Raw genomic sequence first — 14,032 nt, forward strand, 5'->3', positions numbered from 1 at the left:
AGCATCACAACATCACAGTCCCTCAAAATCACAAACTCTGGAAGGTTGATGTCAGCAACCATGCAAATCTTAGATCTATTAGTAATTATTCAAGAGAAATGTAAGACTTCAGTCTCCATGACTGCAGTGGATTATCCCGTCTAAGCAGAAAACTATGTATGGCAGGAATATGACACGCTAAAATAAACCAGAAGGTTTTTGCGTGTTTGTGCTCTTGTGCTGACTTCTTCACTCAGGCCATAAAGATCTACATTTTTAATATATAAGAGTAAGCCATGTAAGTGTAAGCCACACTGCTTCTTACATGTGTTAACATTTTCATGATATCCATGAACCATCGTACGTTTTTGCTGCAGGGTTTTCATTTTTTTTTTCCCAGTGGAAGATTACTTGGGAAGTGGGGGTTTGAAAAGTTTTGATTGTGAAAGTTTAAAGCAGGTAATGTGTGTTTGAGACTCATTTAGTGCCACTAAAGAGACAACAACAAAACACTTACAACAAAAGGCACTGTACAAAGATGATCCAGCAAGAGCCAATAAAACAAAGAAATACTTGAGACACAAAGATGTGGAGAAAAGCCAATTTACAACTAAAAGTAAAGACCCAACAATCACATGATGCCCTATAAGCAAGCACTTGGCGACAGTAGGAAGGAGAAACTCCCTTTTAAGAGGAACAAAGCTCCAGCAGAACCAGGTTTGGAGAGCAGCTGCACTGCACCGTCACCGGTTGGGGGTAAGAGGAAAGAGAAGAGATCAGAGAGAGACAGGAGAAACGACACACTATGAGACAGACAGCCAGAGTTTAATCATCACTGATGATTAAAGTATGATGGTGTATAGATACAGGGAGTGAAAAGAAATGAGTGAAGAGTAAACAGGGGCCCTCCCACCAGCCTATTGCAGCATAACTAAAGGATGGAAGCTCGTAGCAGAGCCTGGTACCTGAAGGCTCTGCTTCTCATTCTATTTTTAAAAACTCCAGGAGCCATCAGTAAGCCTGCAGTCTCAGAGCAAAGTGCTCATGAGACTCTGAGACTGCATGTTCTGATAACAGTGATTCTCCTCAAATGAATGAGGGGAGTGATACATATCTGTTGAATGTGCATGCTGAAGGACATATTCAGATTAAGAATAACCTCACTGTGTCATGGGAGGCTAAGGCTAGTTAAGCCTAAAAGAAGGATGTAAAAAGTACATTGTAACCTGATTGGAACCATTTGCAACTCTATGAGGAAGGATCCCCGTTTAACTCCACAAACCGGAATTTATCACAAAGATATGTTTTAGGCGACTGCATGACAGTTAATTTAATAATAACATTGTTCTAATCTTTGTATTACAACATTGTGGTCAGTGGTGATGAACGCTGCACTGAGCAGGACAAGCACAGAGGTGAGCCAACTGTCAGAGGCCATAAGATCGTTCATGACCTTCACTAGTGCTGTTTCTTGTTCTTCAAGGAGACCATTCCTTTGCAAGTGACCAGTTAACTACCTGACAACTCATTTTTGAAATAAAAAAAGTTAGAAATCAGTCTATAATTAGACCGGTGGGCCAGGTAAGGGTTTAACTCTCACCATGTCACGGTAAGCTGTGTGGCAGGAAGTGGTTGGACCCAAACGCAGGACTCAAAGACGGAATATTAAACTTGAGGCGTTGGCTTTATTTGCAGGCAAAACAAACTTAGACACATGAGAACTGTAAAACAATAACAAAACTCAAACTAGGAGGGTTAACCTAAACTGGGAATCTCCAAAAGGTTGATTCTGTTCATCTGGACGTAGCATTTTGTGGGAGAAACGTTTTGTCACTCTTCCAGGTGACTTCTTACAAAGGTTTCAATCTTATAAACAGTACATTTACATAATGACTGAAACCAGCCCACTGAAGGAACAATGGGCTGGGAGATTAAAGATGGAGAATTTGCATAATTAAGATTAAGGAACTGACCTCCCAGCCCATTGTTCCTTCAGTGGGAAGGAAACCTGCAGTCAGCTGAGGCTGAAGACGTCACCTGGATGGGTGACGAAACGTTTCTCCCACAAAACGCTACGTCCAGATGAACAGGATCAACTTTTTGGAGATTTACTTTCCTGGATGATTGAGATGCATCAAGACCTAAACTGGGAATACATGGCGTGGCAGGTCATAACCTGATGACACAGCTAACGCGGAGGACGTGACAACAGGGAAAAACACAGGGCTTAAATACATACTGGCATAATTAGGGAATGCGAGCCACGAGGGACAATGCAGGCATGATGTGACACGGGGAAGCAACACTGAACCCAGAAACATGGGACAAGGATTACCAAAGTAAAACAGGAAACTGAGACTCAACACCAAAACGTGGAACATGGGAACACGAGGCATAGAAATGGTGTGACACAGAAACCATAATCCAAGGACCAAGAATGTAACATAAGCAAAACCTCAAAGTCAGAGCTATCAGTTCAATAATACCCGGTAGCTTGGGTCTGTGGGACTGAAGACTGATGCTACAGAGAAAGATGTTATTGTGGGTAAACATCAGCAGTTGTGTATACTATGATTAGAGTTACTCTGCTCAAGTGTATCAGGGAATAAATTCATAAAGCCAATGCTGGTTGAATTAATACTTGGCTTATCAGAACACTGGCTCTGTTTTCAGAGACAAATATGAGGGAATAGGATTTCCTAGCTTTATGGAAAGGTTTTTTTTTATAGAGTAAAAACTATTTTCCAAAGCCAAAGATCAACTGAATGAATGCAAAATTATTTACTCTCCAGCTTGCATGTAATCTGCTTTAAGGTGCACAGTATTACAAGAGATTCAAGCATCTCTGATATGCTGCCTTGTTTTTCAGACGAGTATCCAAAGTCTTACACTGTGAGAATTGATCTCGGTGGTAGGAAAACTTGGGTAGCTGCTCTGCATTGTGTTAGTATTACAGAAGGCAGCATTCAGCATAAATGCACAAATTCAGATGGGTCTCATTACACTGGAGTGAACATAACAAGATTATATGTAATAAGAGATCAAGAGCAAAATACTGTAGGTGTGATTCAAACCCTCAAAATACACAGACTTGCCCTCTGAGAGTACTGGCTGACTGCTGGAGCATAAAGGAGGCGACGGATCGGCTGACTGACCGGCTAGTCATCGCAGAACTGGCAAATACCACAACTCTGGCAGCAGCAATCCATTGTCCACTTCTGGATCTCAGCACAACTGGAGACAGAAGATGGTGGGAAAAAGCAGACACTAAAAACACAAAAAGTGAAAACTAAAATAAAACCTAAAACCATAACATTGCTGAGTAGTTTGAACTTCTGGATGTACCAAATACACCAGTCTGGTCCTCAGAGTCTTTTCTCATTTATTGGTGTATTAAAAAGTAACGTTAGTCAGTGTTTTAACCATTTTATGAAACTAACGTTAAACTGATTAGCTATCTGGATATACAAACAATAAAAAGACACAAATCTGTCCGTGGTAGTTGATGGTCTAGAAAAATAAAACCTTCCTGTTTGAAATGTCATCTAAAAAATAACTATCGATGCAACCAAGACGTCAAATTGGAGACAAAAAAGCAAACGTAGTTGGTGGGAACCTTCTTCCTCGTCCCTCGCCTTCTTTCTCTGTCATCATATACTTTCCTGTCCTCTCCCCCCCCCCCCCCCCCCCCATCCTTCCCCCCACTTCAACACACACACACACACACACACACACACACACACACACACACACACACACACACACACACACACACACACACACACACCTACTCCACTATTTCTCTGTAGTGTCTTCCTCAACTTATTCCCTGGTTTAAGGGCTTAGGTGTTAATCCCTCACAGTTTTCATCACTTAGAGCACCAATCAAAAAAGGCTTAGTGTGTATAATATGCCAGACCGTTGTCCTCTTTCTCTCCTCTTTTGTTTTCTCGATTCCCCATCCACCTTTTTTCCTTTGGGCTTAGTTCTCCCTGTGTGAGTAAACAGAAAGACTTTAGTCCTTATCTGGAAAGGATGCACTTGTTCTAAAGAGATTTAAAAGAAGAGTACTAAAATGTATTCCTAAGAAAAAGATGAACTATTTTGAATTTTGGGTTCATCTGAGGCCGCGCTAAGTTGGAAGAGGGGAGGAAATAAGATTTGAGGTTTGGAGCTGGTGAAACCAGAAACCAGCAGGTTTGTGGTTGGCAGTGAACCTGGTGCCTCAGGGTTGCCTTTGCATTATTTGTTCTGAATCTGTGGCTGTGGATTGCTGCACCACACCTGAGCTAGAGCTCAGGTATCCAGATTTTATTTCACTGGCACACAGTTTCTAGCAGGACCACATAACTGTTTGAGTGCTGAATCATCACAAACAGTGTTTACATAACACTGGCTGACGAAGCATTGTATAATGATTGTTAAGGTCCTAAATCCAAACTGCTTCAGTTTTAGAATTGTCCTGGATTACCGGTGTATAAAACATTGTAACGAAAGCTGCAAATGTGCCGTAGTAGAAAACAGACTGAAGAGGACAACAGGGAAAACTGCTCTCATCTCACCATCCTTGGCAGCAAGAAGGCCCAAATATGATTTTAATGATGCTTCTCTGAAGTCCTGGCACTCAGTTTCCTTTGCTTCCCAAACTTTTCTTTACTTTACATTTGATACTTTATATTCATATTTATAATTAAAACTTGGATTACTGAAGAATTCTTAGAATCTGAAAATTTATGCTACAATTTTTTACAATTAAGCCTAAAGTAGTATTTTTCAAATGTAGAAATGGACTGTATCTTATGCTTCATTTCAGTCTTTTCTTAACCTTAACTAAGGTTTTTAACCATAACAACCATAACTTAACATTCATTCATGTGTCATTTGCAATGAGCAGATAAACTTTATTGTCATCTCTGCTACATACAGTACAGTAGAGAGACGAGACGACGAGGCTCCAGTTCCATTCAGTGCAAAAAAACAACAATATATGTAGGAAGAGTAAGACTAAATATACGCTTAGAGACTGAGGTGAGGGGAGTAAATATACACTTTGAGGTAAAACTGTTAAAGGATAACTTAGGTACTGAAATTATGTGATCTGGCATCCATCCATCCTTCTGCTTGTCCAGTTCAGGGTCATGAGTGGGCTGGACCCTATCCCAGCTGTCTCAGGTTGAGAGGCAGGACCCTGGACAGGTCGCCCATCTGGTGCAAACTTTGTGTGGATGTGCCATCCTGGAGGAGCTGTGCTACTTGTGCAGCCTGAATGGGCTGTAGGTACGGTCTCATCCTACCAGCACTAGCAAAAAGCAAAACTAGAGAAAAGTCCATCAGGACAGATTATAAGACAGAGCAATGGTGTGCGTTCACCACCTGCAAATTTATTCTCTTTTGGGGAGTGGTCTTGCTGTTGCTTCACCAGTGCACCTATTGTCATTTTGTCCTATTGATGTTTGTACCAAAGTACCTGAAATTGATTCACAGTGGTTTATGCTTCCAAATTGAACAGACTGATACTCTTGAAGTCGAACTGACTCTCTGTTATACCGTGACTATAAATTTTCCCTTCATTTTTTGAGCAATATAAATAGACAAACATCTGTTTTAGTTACAGTCGCCAATGTTTCTTTACTAGGCTTATTTCTCAATCACTGAGTCTGTCTCCCAGTTGTTTGACTGGTTTTATTGGGTGTAGCTAAGTAGCACACATCAAGCTGTATGCCAAGAGTGAAAAAGACATTGATTCACTGATCCACACCACCATAAAATGCAGCATTGGAATGTCACTGCTTGGAAGAGTAAAGTCGGATGGTAACAAAGAGAGGGAAGACAGTCAGAACTGAGGCGATCGAATTAGCAGAAAGCAACATTGCAGACATCGAGGATAGCTACAGGTACCTAGGGCAAATGGGAACCATGAAGATAGCGCTAGGAAATCTGCAACCACCAAGCACCTGCAGACAGACAAGAGGGTCCTGAGGGGTCAACTGAACGGTGAGAACAAGATCCGGGCTATCAAGACCTACGCCCTGCCCGTGATCAGGTACCCTCGCTGGGATAATGGGCTGACCAAAGGAAGAGATTAAGGCCATTGACATCAAGGTGAGGAGGCTCCTGACCATGCATGGAGGGTTTCATCCCAAGTCCAGCATCCTGAGACTGTATGCTAGGTCTGGGGAAGGTGGCCGGGACTGGTGAGTGTCAGAACCACAGTCCAGGATGAGACAGCGAACATCCACTCAGTGTGCTCAGTGAATACCTCAGGCAGCAGAAACCAGGAAGGACAGGGCCCTGCACGGTATGTACCACCGGCAGATAGAGGAGGTGGCTGATATGCGCTTTGAGTGCTCAGAAGAGTGGAAAAGCGCTATATAAGAACTAGTCCATTTACCATTTACCATATCCAGAAATCCTACCAGTGGCTGGACAAAGCTGGACTGAAAGACAGCACAGAGGCACTAATCATGGCAGCACAAGAACAAGCTCTGAGCACAAGATCCATAGAGGCTGGGGTCTATCACACCAGGCAAGACCCCAGGTGCAGGCTGTGTAAAGATGCTCCAGAGACAATCCAGCACATAACAGCAGGGTGCAAGATGCTAGCAGGCAAGGCATACATGGAACGCCATAACCAAGTGGCCGGCATAGTGTACAGGAACATCTGTGCCGAGTATAACCTGGAAGTCCCGAGGTCAAAATGGGAGATGCCCCCAAGGGTGGTGGAGAATGACCGAGCTAAGATCCTGTGGGACTTCCAGATACAGACGGACAAAATGGTGGTGGCTAACCAACCGGACATAGTGGTAGTAGACAAACAGAAGAAGACGGCCGTAGTGATCGATCTAGCGAATGACAGCAACATCAGGAAGAAGGAACACGAGAAGCTGGAAAAGTACGAAGGGCTCAGTAAAGAACTCGAGACGATGTGGAGGGTGAAGGTGACGGTGGTCTCCGTGGTAATCGGAGCAATCGGTGCAGTGACCCCCAAGCTAGCCGAGTGGCTCCAGCAGATCCCAGGAACAACGTCTAAGATCTCTGTCCAGTAGAGCATGGTCTCAGGAACAGCTAAGATATATGCTCTTATATACATTTATTTTTTCATAAATATATGAATATACGAAAAAATAAATGCTTAAAGAGTTTTTAAGCTGATGGCTGCACATTAGACCTCTGAAATTATAAACTGGATCCATTTAAGCCTTAGAATTACTCTCAACATTACAGTATTTTATACAGTTTCTAAATCAGATACATGGACAAGATAATACGTGCACTGCAATCTGGAGGACCAAAGTCTTGTCCTGTTTACTACTTCCACAGATTTCTCAGATTTCTTGAAGAGAAGGTTCATGGGTGGACATGCAAAAGTGTGACAGAAGAATATGCAAAGGATGGGATGAGGTGAAGACAGGTGGTGACCACCCTTAAATGGAGCAGCCAAAAGAAGTATAAAATGATAAAATCGAGAAACTGCAGTTTTCTGCTGACAAATATAATTCTTACTCAAGGTTCTTTATTATTTGTCACATGCATAGTTATACAAGTATAACACACAATGAAATGTAGCCTGACACGCTCCTCGACATGTGCAAAAAAATTATTCTTAACTAATTGTTTAGTTATGAGATGTTCCACCAAGTTCTTTCTTTTCCTTTTCCTTTTCTAGATCTTTTATTTCATGTAACATGGTGAGCTGTTTTGTTATTATTTCTTCAAAAAATATTAGATATATATATTGTATTTCATACCCATATGGAAAAGAAATAGTAAAAGATTTATATATATCTTTTCCATATGGGTACTCTTACTCATCACTCGTGATTTACTACGCCCCAGTTCTTATGTTTTATAACAATGATGCAGTCAGCTGTTTTCTGTCTGCCAGCTGACTGTTTCCAGTCCTCAAATATTTCTTTGTGATTCTGCAGACAAGATTGGACACCACAAAAAAACAATGGGCTGTGAAATGTCTGCTTGAGCAACCAGCTTATGTCTTGCTACTGTACCCACATGGTGTATGTTTAAATGAAGCTGTCACTTTATCAGCCCCCCTGCCTTTTGTTATGTTCTGCTTGAGAAAAAGGCATTCAGGGAGAGTTACAGCAGGGCGTTTCTGATTGAAAAATGCAGAAAATATAAAATATAAATATCAGATGTTTTTGATTAAAACACTTTTTTTCACAGCATTATGAGAGAAAAATTGGTTTTAATCTTTTTCCAAAACTTCTTTCAGGATGTTTGTTGCTGACATTATTACTGGTTATGATATTTGTCATGGAATTACCAAAGGCTTCTTTTCGTGCCCAAAGATGCATTTGAAATTCAGTTCAATTCAGTTTTATTTATACAGCACCAAATCACAACAACAGTCCCCTCAAGGTGCTTGATGTTGTAAGGTAGACCCTACAATAATACATACAGAGAAAAACCCAACAATCATATGACCCCCTATGAGCAAGCACTTTGGCGACAGTGGGAAGGAAAAACTCCCTTTTAACAGGAAAAAACCTCCAACAGAACCAGGCTCAGGGAGGGGCGGGGCCATCTGCTGTGATTGGTTGGGGTGAGAGAAGGAAGACAGGATAAAGACATGCTGTGGAAGAGAGACAGAGATTAATAACAGATATGATTCAATGCAGAGAGGTCTGTTAACACATAGTAAGTGAAGAAGAAACACCCAGTGCATCATGGGAATCCCCCAGCAGCCTATTGCAGCATAACTAAGGGAGGATTCAGGGTCACCTGGTCCAGCCCTAACTATATGCTTTAGCAAAAAGGAAAGTTTGAAGCCTAATCTTGAAAGTAGAGATAGTGTCTGTCTCCTGAATCCAAACTGGAAGCTGGTTCCACAGAAGAGGGGCCTGAAAACTGAAGGCTCTGCCTCCCATTCTACTGTTAAATACTCTAGGAACAACAAGTAAGCCTGCAGAGCGAGAGCCAAGTGCTCTAATAGGGTGATATGGTACTACAAGGTCATTAAGGTCACTATGTATTAATAGACCTCTCTGCATTGAATCATATCTGTTATTAATCTCTGTCTCTCTTCCACAGCATGTCTTTATCCTGTCTTCCTTCTCTCACCCCAACCGGTCGCAGCAGATGGCCCCGCCCCTCCCTGAGCCTGGTTCTGCCGGAGGTTTCTTCCTGTTAAAAGGGAGTTTTTCCTTCCCACTGTCGCCAAAGTGCTTGCTCATAGGGGGTCATATGATTGTTGGGTTTTTCTCTGTATCTATGAAGCGCCTTGAGGTGACTTTTGTTGTGATTTGGCGCTATATAAATAAAATTGAATTGAATTGAATTGAATTAAGATAAGATAAGAAAAAAAAATGGTCAAAAATGACTCCAAGGTTCCTCACAGCGTCACTGGAAGCCAAGGTAATGCCATCCAGAGTAAGAATCTGCTTAGATACCATATTTCTAAGCTTTTCAGGGCCGAGTACAATAACCTCAGTTTGATCTGAATTAAGAAGCAGAAAGTTAGCGGCCATCCAGGTCTTTATGTCTTTAAGACATTCCTGCAGTTTAACTCATTGGTGTGTGTTATCTGGCTTCATGGACAGATAGAGCTGGGTGTCATCAGCATAGCAGTGTAAATGTATGCTATGTCTTCTAATGATGCTGCCTAAGGGAAGCATGTATAATGTAAACAGAATTGGTCCTAGCACTGAACCCTGTGGAACTCCATAATTAACCTCAGTGTGTGAAGAGGACTCTCCATTTACATGCACAAACTGGAGTCTATTAGATAGATATGATACAAACCACTGCAGCACAGTACCTGTAATACCTACAGCATGTTCTAATCGCTCTAATAGGATATTATGGTCGACAGTATCGAGCGCTGCACTGAGGTCTAGCAGGACAAGCACAGAGATGAGTCCACTGTCAGAGGCCATAAGAAGATCATTTATAACCTTCACTAAAGCTGTTTCTGTGCTGTGATGAGCTCTGAAACCTGACTGAAACTCTTCAAATAAACCTCTGCAGATGATCTGTTAGCTGTTTGACAACTACTCTAAATTAATACCAATGGTACTGAAAGTAGGTGTAGATAATGTTACATCTAATTTTATGACTCAAGTCACATTTCATAAATCACAAGTTCAGTTCTGACACAAAGTTTTGCTGCCTTTCTCTTTTCATTGTATTTTTTCTGCCCAGACATTGATGAATGCGAGGAGCATAACGGAGGCTGTGACCACTTCTGCCGAAACACTGTGGGCTCCTTTGAGTGCAGCTGCCAAAAAGGCCACAAACTTCTCACAGATGAAAGGACATGCCAAGGTCAGTCGCTCTCAGCTGCTAGTGACACAGTTTGACTTTTGTATATCACCAGCTGTGACAAAGTGCTGTGGCATTAGTGAACACAGTGAAGCATGGAAGGAAAATCACTGCAAAATAATTTATAGTATTATTCTGGACATATCATTTCCTGTTCTTTTTGTAAATAAAATTATTGTAATAAATTATGTTACTATTAGTATATTAGCAGTAGTGGCTTATGCATTTGTTTACCAGTCTGATCCTGTGAGAAGAAAAAAGTCTGGAAGGGCATCTGGCGTAAAATCAAACCTTTGTGAATAAGGCAACAACTGAAAGTAGCTTCTGATGCTTCTTCTTCTGTTGTTTTATTATAAATGTCAGGCTAAAAAGTCTGTTGCTTAACTGAAATGAGAGCAATGATATTGTGCAGCACTGTATATAAAGATCATAAAGTCACTTTGACCTCTCGTCAAGTGCAAAGATACAGTGTACTGGAACTACCTCCACTTCCTATAGTTGTGCTAAGTTAACATGCTACTGGACCTTTTGGCCTTTTGTTATCTCATCTGAACCTGTGGAAAGTTAAATACAAATACTTCCATAAAATCCAAATGTTTCTCAGAATGTAACGAATGTGCTTGTTGCAACAGTGTAGCTGCTTCGTCAGCTGGGTGTCTAGTCAACAGGCCTCCTTAGTGCTCATGCTTATATGACCAAAGGCAGATTCCTGGTTACAAGTCACAGCAAGTGAGACAGGAGGCAGGCAGACACAAAATGATTTTTTTATTAACAATTAAACCTTGAGGTACTTCTGCCCTCAGCCTCAAATTCCCAGGATGGAAAAACTGTGTACGCGGCGTGTTGGAGTAACTCTGCATTGCTTTTTGGAGTGTTTAAGAGCGTGGTGTTGAGTCCCGTCAGCCACATCACAGCACCACTCTCTACTTCTGACACACCTATGCCACTGTTTCGTGGCTCCGAATAGCTGCCCCGTCTAGCATGTTCAGCCTCAACATAACCTTAAAATGAAATATACTGTTTCATTCGTAAACATCTTCTGTGCTTCTGAGTAATTCCAGAGAAAATAGCTTCTGGTTATGCACTACATGCCAACTGTAGAGCATTTTCCAGACCTAGCTGAGAAACTTAAGCAGAAAGATTAGTTGTTTGCCACGGCTGCATCATTAGTTTCCACGAATGATTCCCTCCATTCTTACTGTTTATAAAGACGGGATATTGCCAGCACTTAAATAAACATCTAAAATAGCTATCAAAACACCTCATCATCACCAAGGGTGTATCTCACTGAAAAAACGATCACGCTCCAGACATCAGCGCTGCTTCATTCTATCCTAAATCACTATATGCAGCTCCTGTGTTCCCAGCTCGGTTTATTTAAACTCTAAACAGACGAGCTATCCCTACGTCCTGACATGGACGTTTGCCTGGAGTATTTACAGAGCCAACGTCCAGCCCTTAAAAACTTCCTCCATTATAACATGTTGTATTTTTAGCCTCTTTAAAGCCCCACAGAAAAGCCTGAAATAAACCAGGTGAGCCTAAAAAGCTGCCCTCCATTCCTGCTAGGTTAATAATATTTGGCGCAGGAGAAGTACACAAAAACACATACGCAGGCAGGCATGCGCACTCGTGCACACATATTCACACTGATGCAACAGTGAATGTGCCTCAGCCTCATTCCCGGGAAGTTTTTCCAGCTTTATTAGAATAAGTCTTGTCCTAGTTTAGTGTGGGACGCTTGAATCTGTTTACTCTAACGTGCACATTAATGACATGGCCTCTTCAGTACTTGGTGAGCACCCTGAAATGAGTCTTTGCCATCAGATTGTTGATAATCTACTCATTCCACTGACCTTTACTTCTATGCAGCAGGAGAGCCTTTGTATTCTCTTAGATCTATTTGACTGAACCTGTCCAGAGATGCACCAGCAGACTTTTGTGAAACTTTTGAAGTGGAAATACTTAATACCCTGAAATATTTGTCATCAGAATACAAATTTGTTTTGGATTTGAACAATCGCAGTCATTCTTCTCCTTAATTGACTGAACATTTGTCACTATCCTTTGTGAATCTCATGTTCTAGTAGCCCCGTGACAGGAAACAAAATGAATATTGTCTAATATTGATGACACCAGGCACACTTACATAGTAGCACCTTGTCAAACCCAAACCCTATAATACACCCTGACTTACCCTAATCGGACCATAATGTACAAAGTCAACATTGTATAAACTGTATTTAACAACACAGACCGCCAACTCATTAGATAAGCTTAGGTCAGTATGAAAGCAGCCGACAGAACGATGCTTTTAGTCTTTACCCTTTGAATGAATATCCAAAATAAAGGACACCATGCTACAAATTTAGGGTCATTTAAGGGCACATCATTTTTTATGAGAAGTGTGTATGAAGGCATATTATAGTGACCAATCATGGGACTAACAGTTAGTATTATCTAGAAGGGAGTCGACACAAGAGACAGACTTAAATTAAAAAGAACTGATTAAAAATAAACTAACAAAAACAAACACAAGGCCAACATAGACTGATGTAAAGGGGGAGGATGAGAGAGCAATGCCTGACAGCTGATGGACCTGGTAAGACCCTCCCAGGTATGCTAGAGGGGTGGATGCTGGCTCAAAGAACGCATGCCCAGATGAATGGGGAAATGAGTGAATGAAGACATTCTGTATTATTACACTGTAGTATTACTTTGACTCATTTCCTCCTCACCTGTTGTGTCTTTTCGGTCTTTCTCAGACATTGATGAGTGCTCCTTTGAGAGAACCTGTGATCACACATGCATCAACTACCCTGGCAGCTTTGAGTGCTTGTGCAACAAAGGATACATCCTGTACGGTCTGACTCACTGTGGAGGTGAGTGTCAGCTTTCCCAGAGAAAGAGAAGAATACATGAAACACAACAAGATGATGAAACTGACTTTTTAACACAGTTTTTATCTAGTCTTAGACAATCGATAGGATCTGTTCGTTTGTGTAAAGGTGCAAAGAAAAGGAAACATAGAGACAGCAGGTAGAGTTGGAGGTGGCACAGTTGACGGAGCTGGAGTGACCACAATGGACAAGACTGGAAATGAGGATATCAGAGGGGAAACTAGGCCAGGCTGAGATGGTGTAGATATATTGGGCAAAGGGTGTTTAATATAGAGCTGGGAGGCACAGATGCATGAATGCAGTGAAGGAGGATATGTTAGGGATGATCTGCTGTGGTGACCCCTAAAGGGAGCAGCTGAGAGAAGAAGAAAAAGCAACAAGAGAACAAGACCTATGAATGAAGTCCATTTGTGAGTTAGACAAATCACATTTCATTGGAAATTACAGAAATCCCCCAACATCAAAACAATGACAGCAGAAGTGAGTAGCATTAATAATCTGTAACAGGGCCATTTGCCAAGATGTGCAGTGAGCTCTTCAGTATGATGTGTTTGCTTGTTGTGATGGTCAAAGATGACAGGCTCTATGGGGTGATCTCAGTGTGCAGTGCTTAGTACTTCCTTTGACCAGTACTAATGCTCGTCAAAGGAAGTACAGCTGGTAAAGTACTGGCAGAGCCGTGGGTGCAGAGGCTCCCTAATGCGTGACACAATAGCTCTAATCTGACAGAAGGCTAAAAACACAATGCTGTGTGTGCTAGAAAGGCATCAAGACACACAGGAAATCCAGCCTGCTGTGTAAGGGCTGTGTTTTATACAGGGAGTGCAGAATTATTAGGTAAATGAGTATTTTGTCCACATCATCCTCTTCAT

At 41.6% G+C, this 14,032-nt stretch overlaps 1 protein-coding gene across 2 annotated transcripts in view; it reads left to right on the forward strand.

The window, feature by feature from the left end:
- scube1 (signal peptide, CUB domain, EGF-like 1) overlaps nt 1-14,032 on the forward strand; it is a 120,378-nt gene that overhangs the window by 92,988 nt on the left and 13,358 nt on the right. For both annotated transcript variants that reach the window (XM_026146357.1, XM_026146358.1), the window contains 2 exons: nt 10,141-10,263; nt 13,026-13,142. In XM_026146357.1, the coding sequence (XP_026002142.1) occupies nt 10,141-10,263; nt 13,026-13,142 (240 nt within the window). The remainder of the gene's footprint in view (nt 1-10,140; nt 10,264-13,025; nt 13,143-14,032) is intronic.

The sequence above is a fragment of the Astatotilapia calliptera genome, chromosome 17 (assembly GCF_900246225.1).
Source record: "Astatotilapia calliptera chromosome 17, fAstCal1.2, whole genome shotgun sequence".
Lineage (NCBI taxonomy): Eukaryota > Metazoa > Chordata > Actinopteri > Cichliformes > Cichlidae > Astatotilapia > Astatotilapia calliptera.